The sequence below is a fragment of the Echiichthys vipera genome (genome assembly GCF_963691815.1).
Source record: "Echiichthys vipera genome assembly, chromosome: 12".
Classification (NCBI taxonomy): Eukaryota; Metazoa; Chordata; class Actinopteri; order Perciformes; family Trachinidae; genus Echiichthys; species Echiichthys vipera.
In genome coordinates this window covers 8,494,347-8,507,710 of record NC_139837.1, presented here as the reverse complement: position 1 = coordinate 8,507,710, position 13,364 = coordinate 8,494,347, and the positions used below count along the sequence as shown (strand labels likewise).

At 41.1% G+C, this 13,364-nt stretch overlaps 1 protein-coding gene across 5 annotated transcripts in view; it reads left to right on the top strand.

Moving 5' to 3' along the window:
- kiaa1109 (KIAA1109) overlaps positions 1–13,364 on the top strand; it is an 84,816-nt gene that overhangs the window by 61,199 nt on the left and 10,253 nt on the right. For all 5 annotated transcript variants that reach the window (XM_083924405.1, XM_083924406.1, XM_083924407.1 and 2 more), the window contains 14 exons: positions 292–382; positions 1,169–1,228; positions 3,559–3,827; positions 4,009–4,224; positions 4,501–4,681; positions 5,491–5,680; positions 6,044–6,205; positions 6,323–6,462; positions 6,923–7,124; positions 9,331–9,531; positions 9,666–9,842; positions 10,378–10,515; positions 11,212–11,457; positions 11,651–11,804. In XM_083924405.1, coding sequence (XP_083780531.1) covers positions 292–382; positions 1,169–1,228; positions 3,559–3,827; positions 4,009–4,224; positions 4,501–4,681; positions 5,491–5,680; positions 6,044–6,205; positions 6,323–6,462; positions 6,923–7,124; positions 9,331–9,531; positions 9,666–9,842; positions 10,378–10,515; positions 11,212–11,457; positions 11,651–11,804 — 2,427 coding nt within the window. The remainder of the gene's footprint in view (positions 1–291; positions 383–1,168; positions 1,229–3,558; positions 3,828–4,008; positions 4,225–4,500; positions 4,682–5,490; positions 5,681–6,043; positions 6,206–6,322; positions 6,463–6,922; positions 7,125–9,330; positions 9,532–9,665; positions 9,843–10,377; positions 10,516–11,211; positions 11,458–11,650; positions 11,805–13,364) is intronic.

The following is a 13,364-nucleotide window of genomic DNA, read 5'->3' as shown; positions in this document are numbered from 1 at the left end:
CTACATGTTTTTAAAACACATTACCCATTAACCTTTTCTGAAGAGAGGATGCAGTGACTCACAAATTAGAATGTAGAGGAGAGGAAGTGCTTATCTCATTTGTTTACAGTAATTATGCAGATATCTCGGAATTAATGTAGTAATGATGTTAAAACAGTTGACACTAAGACCTTAAACAATGGGAAAACATGAGCAGAATAAATGAGTAAAAACAACAGAAAAGGGATCGGGTGACTAACAACAATGTTGCATCTCATGCAGTTTGTTTCTTTCACTTTACTGTGTCCGTAGTTCCAGAATGGGGGATGTGGACGATCTGCCAGATATGCGTGTGGATGCGGCCTCACCTGGACCCCGGGTCACCTTCAACATCCAGGACACGGTAGAGTTAATTCTAAGAACCTCCTGTTAGAGCGAAAAGACATTAACCTATAGTAGCTTTGTATAGCTTTGATTGCGCTATAGCGAGTAGGCTCTTTTCACATTTTTGCTTACCGAATCATTCATTAGACGCGTTTCAATTTGGCTAAAATGAGGCCATTGGAAAATTTGCAGGACACGCCCTCTCAAATATCCTCTTACTCAGTGTGTCTCCATTACAAAAAAATAAGGCCCTAGAGGGATTTACGAGACTTCGGATGTGACATATCACTCTGAATGGCTTTAGATCGTCGTGTTATCAGTAATACAACGGAGCAGCGCTGCAGCACTTCTTTCTCCAAGTGAGCTTTTCAGAATACTTGCAGTTTGAATAATCTTCACTTCAAGATTCGACCATTTTTAAAATGTATCTCGTTCAGGAAGACAATGAAACAAAGATTTTGTCATCATTTCATGACGTCACCTCATATACAAGTAAACACTCCATTCCAGTCACATTTAAATCAGGGGCCTTTTGGCAAGGGAGCCCCTTATTTTGGGTTTTCGACTGTAATGGAAAACTTACCTGTTAAGGCGATGATAATAGGATCGAAGTGGATATTTTTATGTTGTGCTGTTTTATGTTTGAAGGTCATCATCTCATTCTTCATGTCTCCATGCAACATGATACTGTTACTCATATGTCTTGATGACGTGGGGTCAAAGCGAGAGATCATTATACTCAGAGGGATTTTTTTTTTTAATTTTGGATGAGCACCTTTTTAATAACTCTTCTGTTCAATTGAAGATAAATAATCAGGCCTTGGATGCTGCACATGCACCCGTCAGTCCAGGAGAGGTATTCAAGGTATATGGTTCAAAATTTAACAAATTAAAATACCTAACCAACACCGACAAATGCTTCTGTCACCTCTTCTCCTCTGTGATTACCTTGAAAGTGCTGATTGGACTTTTGAATGTGCAAAATCAAAACAGGATGATGAAATACTATCTTCTGCTATACTGTATATTAGATGGATATATAGATAGATAGATAGATAGATATACACCAATGTTATATTGAACAACAGTGTGTTTATAACCATGATAGCTGCCTATAATCCTACTCTTTGTGTCCTTATGTGATGATATTTGTGGAAGCAAATAAAAATGGTCAGTCTTAATTACAGCTCAGTAGATAAACACCAGCAGCATTCCACAAAGACATGTGACATAGCAACATGTCCCTGAATTAATTAAGATAATCCAAATGCAATCAGCTCTCAGAAATTAATTTTCTTGCATACTAAGACCGATCTTTGAATACAAGTGTATAGTTATAATTCTGCTTATGACTTATGGAGTCACACATTCTCATCCTGTCTTGAGACTGCATACATAACCGAATCAACTTGTCTTCAATCTTAATATTAATAATATTAACAATATTATTATTATGTATTCACTGATTTCTAACAACTATGCATGGTTCTGAATTACAGTCTTTCTGCAGCTGTTTGTCACAACAATATCAAATTATACACACAACAATATCACAGTATAGGTCAGTCGCGCTTTAAAGGTCATTGGTGCATAATATAAAATCACACTTATTTGGTGTAATTCCCATAAATAAAACAGTTAATCATAAACTAATAAGACAAATAACTGTCTTGGCATTTTTCTCTTTACCTGAAGACATACACAGCATCGTGTCCCGGCTTCATGCAGTAAAGCAATTTCCTTAAAAACAGTTCGGAGGTATTCTACATGATCACACTTAGTGGGATACATTGTTTCTAAAGGACTGATGTTAACATGCTCTATCACATTAGACAAGTCTAAACCGTTTGTAGATCTTAAAGAAATAGCCTGGCATTGAGAGAAATATGCTTATTTTCTCTCTAGTTGAGATACATTAGAGGATACCACTCTCTTAACTGTCAGCTAGTTAGCTTAGCTTAGCATAAAGGCTGGAATCATGGGCGAATTTCCAGCCTGGCTCTGTCCAGGGTAACGAAAAGCTCACTATTTATTTGTGCGGCAATATTTCTTAGCTAGGCGTGGCAACCTCTTGGAGTCTTCATCATCTTGTAGTTGCCGAGCAACCAGCTGAGACACCAGGAGACTCAAACTATTCCGAATGAATTTGTGACAAGAATCCACTTAAAAACAAAGCCTATTTTATACCACACTATGTCTAATGAAAATTCCTTTTTTATGAAGTCAAGTAAGTCAATTCATAATTAATGGTAAATTAATCAATGGACGTTTTGTTGGGTTAATTTTCTCAGTGCCCTTGAGTGATTGAATGCTGATGAATATATCTGCATTGGTATTTTCCTGCCAGAATGATCCAGTCGTTTTGACTACACATAATGCACACACAGTATTCGCTCTTGAATGATGACAGACCTGGACACATGACTGAGATTGCTTGGTTTGTCAGTCCTTCTACAGACCGTCTGCTCCTAGTCAATGAAAATAAGCGACAGATAAAAATAAATATTGTTCCCGAGGTGACTTTCCAACAGATTTTACAGTGGCAATCCTTCAGACTTGAGTCCTGGTTGATTTGGCAATGCCAGGTGGCAACAACAAATGCATTATAACACTATAGGTCCCAGAATACTGGGGGCAGTAAAACAAACTATTATCATTTTAATAAAATTAAAAAAAAGTCAGGCAATAATGCCGTTTTTCCATCATTCTGTGAGCAACTGTGATCATTTGATGCTGCACACAGCAACTGGGCTTTTTTTCTTCCAGCTGTCATTAAGGAAACTTTTATACTTGAAAACTTTCTTCGGCATCTTTCCATTGTCACCGTCTTTCGAGTGCACTCCACCTTTTCTCCTGTTGGCGTTGTCACGTCATCTTCCTCCTTGTCTCACACCGTCTCTCTTTTATTTCTCCTCCTCTACACTCCTCTGGGAACTGTTGCGGGCTGATAGTGTCCTGTCATTGGATATGTCATAAAACCAGATTTTTAAACTGCTGGGACATTTGATTTCAGCATTCAGGTACATGTCATTAAAAAAAAGAAAATATCTTGAGATCCAATTTACGGAACACTTTCTCCTTCAAAGTTATGATTCTTTGGCAACCTTCCTACTTACCACCTCATGTTTTTAAGTAGGAAGAGCTTCATGAAGAATGTCTGCTTGTGTGAGTTTGACTCTCTGTCCTTCTCTGAAGTTTCCTGAGGAGACAGAGGTGGACCTTTTGTCAGTCACCATCGATGAGCCACCCCATCCTCTTCATCTCCATCATCTTCATTCTCCATCCGTTATCGATGGCCACCACTCAGTTTTCAGTGCCCCTGCCACCCCTGCTGTCTTCTCACCCGCACTTCCCTTCCAGCACGACGACATGAGGCGCGACGACCTGTCCTCCTCCTCCTCCGAAGACTCCGAAAAGGAGGACGAATTTGAGCGTGAGAGACCGCCGAGCTATCGGAGGCCTTTGTGAGTGTCTTTTTTTTACCTACTCAAGCATTCTTGTGACGGGTGCTAGAAGATCAAAGGAAGCAATCTAACATTGCAATTGCGCGAAAGCTTTTCTCTTGTGATTTTTTTTTTTGTACTATAAATAAAGCGCTGGAGTTTACAGCCTCCACTAAACATTTCCTTTTTTCTCTCTTCTCAGCCAAGCGTCTCACAGGAAGCCCTCTGGCTTTTCTGCCGTGAGTCAGCTGTTCAGCGAGCGCTGGCCCAGCACACCTGCCAACCGCAGCTTCGGTGGCCCGGCAACTGAAAGAAACATCGACTTTGAGCTGGATGTCCGTGTAGAGATTGACAGCGGGAAGTGTGTCCTTCACCCCACTACTCAGCTACCCGAGCATGAGGACATTTCCCTCAAGAGGTAGGATGAAAAGCACATTTCTTATTCAGTTAACTACTGTGGAGAGAACAGAATTTTATTTGAAGTCGGACTCCCTTCTCCTGCTAAGGAGTCAGTAATCAAAATCACACTTTACATTATGAATTTCACTCAAATTATTTTCCAAATGAAATTTTATGGCTTGTCCTCAGTAGATATAAGAAATATAACTTTCTATATGTAGATAACTAAATAGAATAAGGCATAAGAACACCTTCATATGACAGGACTCTCTGTGTCCCCCTGTGGGTTTTGTAGGAGCTGTGAGCGCAGCCTCAGGAGTCTGGACCAAGAGTCTCCCCCCAAGAAGAAGAAGCTGCAGCCCACCTACACCTCCACCACACATCTCCTAGCTGGAAAAAAATGCCCCTCTTCCCTGCAGACCAAATCCAACGACATGGAGACCACAGTCTTCTACATTCCAGGAGTAGACGTTAAGGTTAGCTTCTCCCTCAGCATCCAAATCGTCAGACTTGTTTTTTTCATGTGCTTTAAAGGGAGTAGGGTAAGGGCTTTGAGGGTAAACTAAAAAAAAAAAAACATATCACATTGAAACCTCCCTAGTTAATTTATAACATTAAGGCAGTTATTTTTAGTGAGTAATTCACTGAAAATGTATGTCTGAATATGCAAATATGTGCCAATTTTGCATACATTTCTAGAACTTAAATCTGATCATTGGATAAAGCCAAGTTCAAAATATTTTGTTGATTTGTTGACAGAATTTTAGATACCTCTTTATCACTCCATAAACCAGAAAATGCTATCAAAACCCCTGAAATCTTCAATCTTTGCCCTCACCCTCCATAAAAACCTTCAAAAGATAGATATATAGATATAAAACTGGAAAGTTTGGTGTATGTAAGTGTGACTGAAGTGCCGATTTCTGAGTGTGAGAAAAAAAAGCAGCCTTTAAGAGGTAGGTATTGTAAAGTTCAATACATTTTGCAAACCACTAAAGCTGAATAGATAAACTTTTTCACTTATCGATATCACCATGAAACTTGACACTTATTCTTTGTAAAACATGTTTTCTGAAATGTAATGTTTAAATGTGAAAATGAGGCATTCTAATCCAAAGCTAACTTTTGGTGAATTTAAGAGGAATAAATGCCTAAATGCGTATTTTGGTTGTTTTTTTGTTTTTTTTTACCCAAAACTCTCAAAAGACACTAGTGCACATGCACAGTGTTTTTGCCTGCAGTGTTTTACTTTAATTGACCAATTCTTCTTTTTTCTTTCCTTCAGCTGCACTACAACTCCAAGACACTGAAGACGGAGTCGCCCAATGCCTCGCGTGGATCCTCTCTCCCTCGCACTCTCTCCAAAGAGTCCAAGCTGTATGGTATGAAAGATAACGGCCTTTCCAACCCTCCCAATGCAGCCCAAAGCAAGACTAACTCGCTCCTACCTCCCCCGCCCCCACCTATTCCATCAGGTACTGAGCATTCCCTCATTTTTCCTTGCATGCCCTAGCACCATCTGTAATCACCGACACTAGAGTGCTGTGGCGCTCCCATCTGATGATTTAACATCTAGACGTGGACCCACCGAATCAAATGCATGTCATTTCATCCTTTAATTTAAGGCGTGAATCCAGAGGGCAACTTTGATCAAAATGGGCTCATGCATATTGATGCGTACCGCAGAGGGAAAGACGCCGGGGACTATTAAAAAAAAAAAAGCTGATTAATTAATACGGCTCCAGTTTATTTAAAGTTTAAGAAATTAACTTTCAAAAGTGTTGTCAACATATAGTCTAGGCTACAGATGATTTAACGTCCCTCATGTGTCTTTGCAGCCAAAGGTAAGGGCAGTGGCGGGGTAAAGACGGCCAAGTTGTACGCCTGGGTGGCCCTCCAGACTCTGCCAGAGGAAATGGTCATCAGCCCCTGTCTGCTGGACTTCCTGGAAAAAGCACTAGAGACCATCCCCATCACTCCAGTGGAAAGGAGCTACGCGGGTTTGTTGCACCACGTGGTCTTCATTGATCCTGTTCTTGGAGGACTTTCCTTCGTACGTGTGGCATTCAAAGAAAAACTCTTATTGTTGTCTGTGTCTTTGTTATTCCTCCCCTCAGCTGTGGCTTCCCAGGAGGAGGACATGGGTCACTTTGATACAGTGGAACAGCTGGAGGAGTCCACCACCTCTCTGGTTTCCTCTTCCACCTCCGCCTACTCCTCCTTCCCTGTGGATGTGGTTGTCTACGTCAGAGTCCAGGTACTATAGACCTTTCTTACAGTTTTTCCACTATAATCTTTATTGTTCAGACATGAAATAATAACAGTAGCAAAAAAAAGCATATCCCAATCTGTCATAATAGCTGTTTTAGTTGCTATTAATGGTATATTAACAGAATATCTGGCGCATCCCATTAAACTTATTAGATTTAAGAGAAATTACAGGTATAAAATAAAACCACAGGGACCTTATATCGTAATATATTAATGTATTACTTATTTTTTTCTGACATGAATCAATATCAAATGATTCACTACCTCTTTAATATATATCTTTTCGCCTGGGGTATACTCCAGGGTACTTTTTCCTTTCAAATTCAGGCGATAATGTATTTATGTATGTGTCTTACTTCTCAGCATATTGATTCGAGATCTTCAGCCATACATTTAGACATGCAGTTACATTCATAACACTGAGGTGAGAAAATCTGTGTTGGCAGCCCTCTCAGATCCGCTTCAGCTGCCTGCCGATGTCCAGGGTGGAGTGCATGCTCAAACTGCCCTCTTTAGACCTGGTCTTCTCTTCTAACCGCGGAGAGCTGGAGACCTCGTCAGGAGGAGCCCATCCCTCTGACGCATCTCAACCCCCCTCCTCCTCCACTCCACCAGGGCAACATATTCCCAAGCCACCTCCCAGCAAAGGTATGTAAAGCATGCCTTGTAGAAAAATTATACCGTGGTTTACAACCCTGCTCCTGGATAGCTATCTTCCTGCAAGTACAGTACAGTAACACCGCTGATTCTAATTATTAACTCGTTATCAAGCCTCTTGACAAGCTCCAGCTGCTTTAATAATGAGCGGATCATTAGAAACCGGTGTGTCGGGGTAGGGAGGCACCTAAAACATTCAGGGCAGTAGCTCTCCAGGGTTGGTGACGTGTGCAGAGATATATGAAACTTTTGCAGTCCTTTCAAGTCCAAAGATTGTGAGCATATCTATTAGCTGTCACTCCGTGCAGCATCTGGGCCCTTTATGATTTTATGTTGCCCACAGCTTGTTCTCATCCATTCATTATTTTCCTCTCCAGTCTGTGTTTCTACTGTTTTATAAAGCATCTCAGCTCATACTTTTATTTAATTTAAGTTTGTTCTAAAGCCAAAATAAAAGTTGCATTAATATGCATGCGATGCAGTAACTTTCAAGCAGATAATTCACTTGGATCTCTACTATAGTCAACTTTAAAACCCACTAACATCTGGCTCCAGCTCCGATCGGCACTGATGGAAACTTGACATCTGGGTTTGCACACTCATTTTCTGGCTCGGTGCTATGGAGTGCTTGGTAACTTCTGCGACTCTTTGTCATCTCAGACACAACTTCTGTCCCTCTCTGCCCAAGCAGTGCCCGAACTGTTATGTGCTACTTTTCCCACTGTGCATGCGCAAATGTTTTGTGTGTTCTGAGTCAGGAAGTGCGGGGTCAGTCTTTGCTGTTGTCGTGCACGCGTTGGAGTAAAGTCATGAAAAAAAACGTAACGTCTGAGTTATTAAGCTAACACGGACTTCATTCAAAATTAGTAGGTACTGAGTTTGAAAGAGATTGAATAAGTTACAGATATAACAACAAAGTAGCCACCATAGCGTTGTCACTTTCCTCCATGCAGCTCCCTTCTGTTTGCTAACCCTTTCTGTCACGATCATAACTTCAAATGTGACATACCAGCAAGAAAATTAAAAAAATAGAAAGGTGAACTCATCTACTCACTGTAGTAAAAGAGTCTTTTAGTGAATTTTCCCACATTAAAAAAAACCTTTACATACAGTACATGTTAATTTTGATAGGTCTAATTAGCCTACACCTCTATTTTGGAACTTCACCCTTCATGTCAAATATAGTGTCATCAGAGTTCATCGGGTGCTGGAAATCCTTGAAAACACTTTAAAAAAGGTTTGAAAAGTGCTTGAAGTTTGAATTAAAGTGCTTTAAACTACTTGACATCTACAAGCGGCTGAAGGGGGCTGGAGTCTCCCTTAGAGATAGGGTGGGAAGTTCAGCCATCCGTGAGGAACTCGGAGTAGAGCCGCTGCTCCTTCTGCTGTGTTGAAAGGAGCCAGTTGAGGTGGTTCAGGATCATCTAGTAAGGATGCCCCCTGGGCGCCTCCCTAGGGAGGTGTTCCAGGCACGTCTAGCTGGGAGGAGGCCTCGGGGAAGACCCAGGACCAGGTGGAGAGATTATATCTCAACACTGGCCTGGGAACGCCTCGGGATCCCCCAGTTAGAGCTGGTTAATGTGGCCTGGGAAAGGGATGTTTGGGGTCCCCTGCTAAAGCTGCCGCCCCCGCGACCCGACCCTGGATAAGCGGATGAAGATGAGATGGGATGAGATAAGATGAGATCTACGTATGTTATGTGGGATGGCATATATGATATGACACAAAGGATGATAGACTGAAAAAAGCATTATCTGACATTTTTGCATTTAAAAAAAATCCCTTTTTTTGACGATTAAAAGATTATCCAAAAAGTTGGTGATTACATTTCTGTAGCTCTATTCGTCATCTAATTGTAATGGCAGGTCTAACGGCAAGTCTATTAAACATGAAACATTGGTTTCCTTTACTTTGTCACCCCTCTGTAGAAAGCTGCCACGGAACATAGTTCTGGTTGTTTATAGAACACTAACATCTAATTAAATGTGATGAACAAGTGCAATAATAAGTATAATAAATATACTGTATATAATGTATACAAATATGGAGTTTTTTTTCAACTTGACATGCTTGAAAAGGGCTTGAATTTTGCTGAAAAGGTGTAGGAACCCTGTGTAATATTTGAATTACTTAATGCCTACTGAATGCTTGTCTTTCCTCCTCCGTGTTTTTTATACCCTCCCCTTCCTCCTTCCAGCGTCTCCGTTGCTGGGGAGCCCTCTGGGCAGGAGCCGTCACAGCAGCAGCCAATCTGACCTCAGCGGCCCCCCCAGTAACTCCTCGGGCCTCAGCTTCACCGCCTGCATGTCTGACTTCTCGTTGTACGTCTTCCACCCCTACGGCGCCGGAAAGCAGAAATCTGCTGTCACAGGCCTGCCTCCGGGCCAAGGGCCATTAGGTAAGGAAAGGGAAAAAGGGGAAAAATGTTGTAATACTCTGACGTGCTAATATAACACAGGGCTGCAGTTTCTAATGATGCTGCCAGATGAAAGTAGATTCATCGTCATGATTTTCGCTCTTTTTTTCCTGAAGGTACAGTCGACGAGGAGCCCTCTTCAGTAACGGGAAGAAAAGACTCTCTGAGTATCAACTTGGAGTTTGTGAAAGTCAGCTTATCCAGGATGAGGCGTACCGGAGGGCCCACCTTCATCGAAAGCTTCATTCCTGCCAAAGGTGGCAAAATGGACACTACCCTCATCAACATCTCAGGTACACCGTCGACCCCAGGATAAGACGTTCCTATATGAGACATGCAAGAGATTATACTGACTATTCCTGTTTAGTCTGTTCAATATTCAGTCTCAGACAAACTGGAAGACTTGTTTTCAGGCAGTGGAAGTTCCCAGCAGAAGTGAAGGAATATTAGGGAAAGTCATACATTGTATTTGAAGTGAAATACATCAGAACTGAATACTTCTGGTGTAGGACCTTTAGAGGATATCAAGTACATTTTTAGGCAAAGTCATAGAATTTTATCAGCACTGTGGGAACCTTGATGCGGGCTACCCCAAGACAAAGGCAGTTTGAAGCATACCCATCACAGTGAGTCCATGGAGCGATGAAATGAGACTGGGGAGATAATAGATGAAAAATGCTCCTTTCCAATCTTTAAATGTCAGGATGCACAAATGCTTATTTTTCCCCTGTAGACCTGTTTTAAGGAGAATATGCTGCCTATTTGCTTGCACCGTAGAACGTTAAAAGGTGTGACTCATGAATGAACAAATGTAATCTTGCCCATTAGCTGTGTGTGACATTGGCTCGGCTTCCTTCAAATACGACATGAGACGGCTGAGTGAGATCCTGGCCTTCCCAAGAGCCTGGTACCGCCGAAGCATCGCCAGGCGCCTTTTTCTGGGCGACCAGACAATCAACCTGCCAGGTGACTTTCTGACCACTCCGGGGCTTTGGTCTGTGTCGTGGTTGGTTTGTTGAGTGTTGCATAAGTTTGATATGTTTTTACCACTTTACTGTATTTTAGAAAATCACCACTACCACTCTTACTGGGAATCTAACCTGTGTTGCACAGTATACAGATACTAGAAATTAATTTAATTGGATTAACTGTTTATCACTGCCTCATTCATAACATGCGGATAAAATAAAGGTTCAGAAATAAGTGTGGCATTAGGAAATAACAATCCCCTCAAATAAACAAATGTGAAATTAGGAAATAAAAGTCCCCTGAAATAAATAAAAGCAATCCTTTTGAAAAAACATCCCTTTTTTAACTGTTGTATTCATCTATAAACCGTATTTACATTTATTTATATATTTATTTAATTTAGGACTTAGTTCACAGGCACATTTATTTATGTATATTTATTTATTTAATAGTGATTTTTAAATATCTGTTCAAAGTTTTAGGTTTTTGCCATGGTATGGTAAAGAAAGTCATGATATTTCAAACATGTCGGCCTTTGTCTACTCACTAATCTCCACGGGGGTTTAGCTTGTGTTCATTTTTGGTATCCCATCTCGCTGACCTTCCTTAAGCCAACATTTCCTCCCACTGTTCCGTGTTGACATCTCCAAGGATGTCCTTTACATACATCTCTCAACCTTTACCTTGCTTCAGCCTCTGGCCCCGCCACCCCAGACTCAGCCGAAAACATTACACAACACCTGTCCCCCGAGTCCAGCCGGAAAGCCTACTGGAGGACGTGGGACGGCAGCACAGGAACACAGCACATGCCCCAATCCCCCAACGTCTTTTCCGAGCACTCCACCGGGAGCAACATGTCCCAGAGCGGCCATGGTCACCTCAAGTCCCCTGCACCCGGACGCACCAGGAGCGTGTCTGATTCCTCTGCTCCCAGGAGAGGTGATTACAAACATTCTTGCCATTTCCCGATGGAACTCGTGAATGTAAAAATAAATATCCCTTGTGTATAAATGCCTTGTGCTGTAAGTTCAGATGTTAAACAGCAACGTAGAAACCATTAAATGAAAGTGGAAAAGGTACCGATAACTTATACGAGGTGCTCATTATTTTTCCTCTCTTCATTCTTTTCTAGACTCGGTGACAAAAACATCCACCCCTTCCTTCAGTAAAAATGGTAAAGCAGCAGGTCAGCAGGGCTCGCCGTGGGAGACACTCGTCGTTTTCGCCATCAACTTGAAACAGCTCACCGTCCAAATGAACATGAGCAACGTCATGGGAAACAATACGTAAGTGGTCACAATCTCTGCACCTTGTAATGTAGATACATTAAAGTCCCATATTGTAAAAAGTGAAACTTCCATAAATCTTTTAATTTATAAAGCAGGTACAGGTGCTATATAAATACTGTGATAGTATCAAAATGTTCAATCTACAGAGAAACTCACAGCCCATATTCATAAACTGTGTCTGTAAACGAGCCGTCAGGACTCCTGTACTGCTATGATGTCACAAATATACTATATACAGGTAGAAAGTGCTGCCACAGTGCTGTTACAGTCACTAACAGCTGCAGAGAAACAGAGAGCACAGATGCAGAAGACCCAGAAATGGTGACCAATCAGAACAGAGAACTAGGCCTTCTAAGTAGGGACTCTTAAAGAGACAGTCGCTAAAACAAAGCGTTTCAGACAGAGGGTGAACACAGGTATATGCAGACAGAGTATGAGAAAAACAATGTGTATTTTGAACATTAAAGTATGCAAACATGTTCTACTAGAAACCTCAAATGAGCAGAATATGGAACCTTAAATACCCATCACGACATCTTTGAATAATGGTTATAGTTTTCATTTTCATGTTTACACACTAAATATGAAGCTTCAGCCAACAGATGGTTAGCAGAGTTAAGCACAAAGACTAGAAGCCTGGCTTTGTTCAAAATCCATTTTTCGTGTGTGTGTATATGGATGAAACGAATTAGATTACACAAACATGAGAGAGCTTTAGAGGAGCTGGTTCTTGCTTGTCGTTATTTGCTGCTCTGTGTGCCCTGAATTGCCCCCCGGGGACAAATAAAGTTTTTTGAATTGAATTGAATTGAATTGTACAGATAATAGTATCAATCTTCTCATCTAACTCTCGGAAAGAAAGTGAATAACCCTTTTTTTTAAATTTCAAATTATTTCTTAAGGTTCACATAAATAATAGGAAAAATCATATTAATATTTGAAGATGAGAAATATCCCTACTTTATATCAACTTTTTTATTCCTCTTGCTTTGATCCCTATTTCCCCCCTTCGGGCTCTGTAGTCACCTACAATTGGCCTTAAACTTAAATGTGGAAATAATTCTGGCAAATGAGTGTATGAGGAATTCACATCAGCCATGAAAGCTATGAATGATAAAACGATCTCTATATTTAGTGAATGCGACTCCTGCCGCCTGCGTCCTGTTGGACAAAGATCGGCCAATACTGTGTGGAAAACGCAGCTTTAGTGTGAAAGAATCTACGGATAAAATAAAGGTGGCGATAATAAATTTAAGATAAGAATGTTATTGACATTGTCAGCCTAATTTATTTACATCTATTGCAATAATCGGCCGCTACGTGTACACTGGTGTAGGAATACGCCTCAGGGGTTTCTCCTTACTGCAGATTGTACTTTAATCTCCGGCTACACTGACATCAGCCCTTATGGTCTTTTATCGCCCACTCTTACAGGCTCGCTTCATCTTTTATGCGCTGTCGTATATCACCGGTCACCGGGATATGCTGTCGTTACAACTTTCCTCTCTCGAGTTAAGGCAGAATTGCAGAAAATCCTGCTGGATCACTGACAAATAC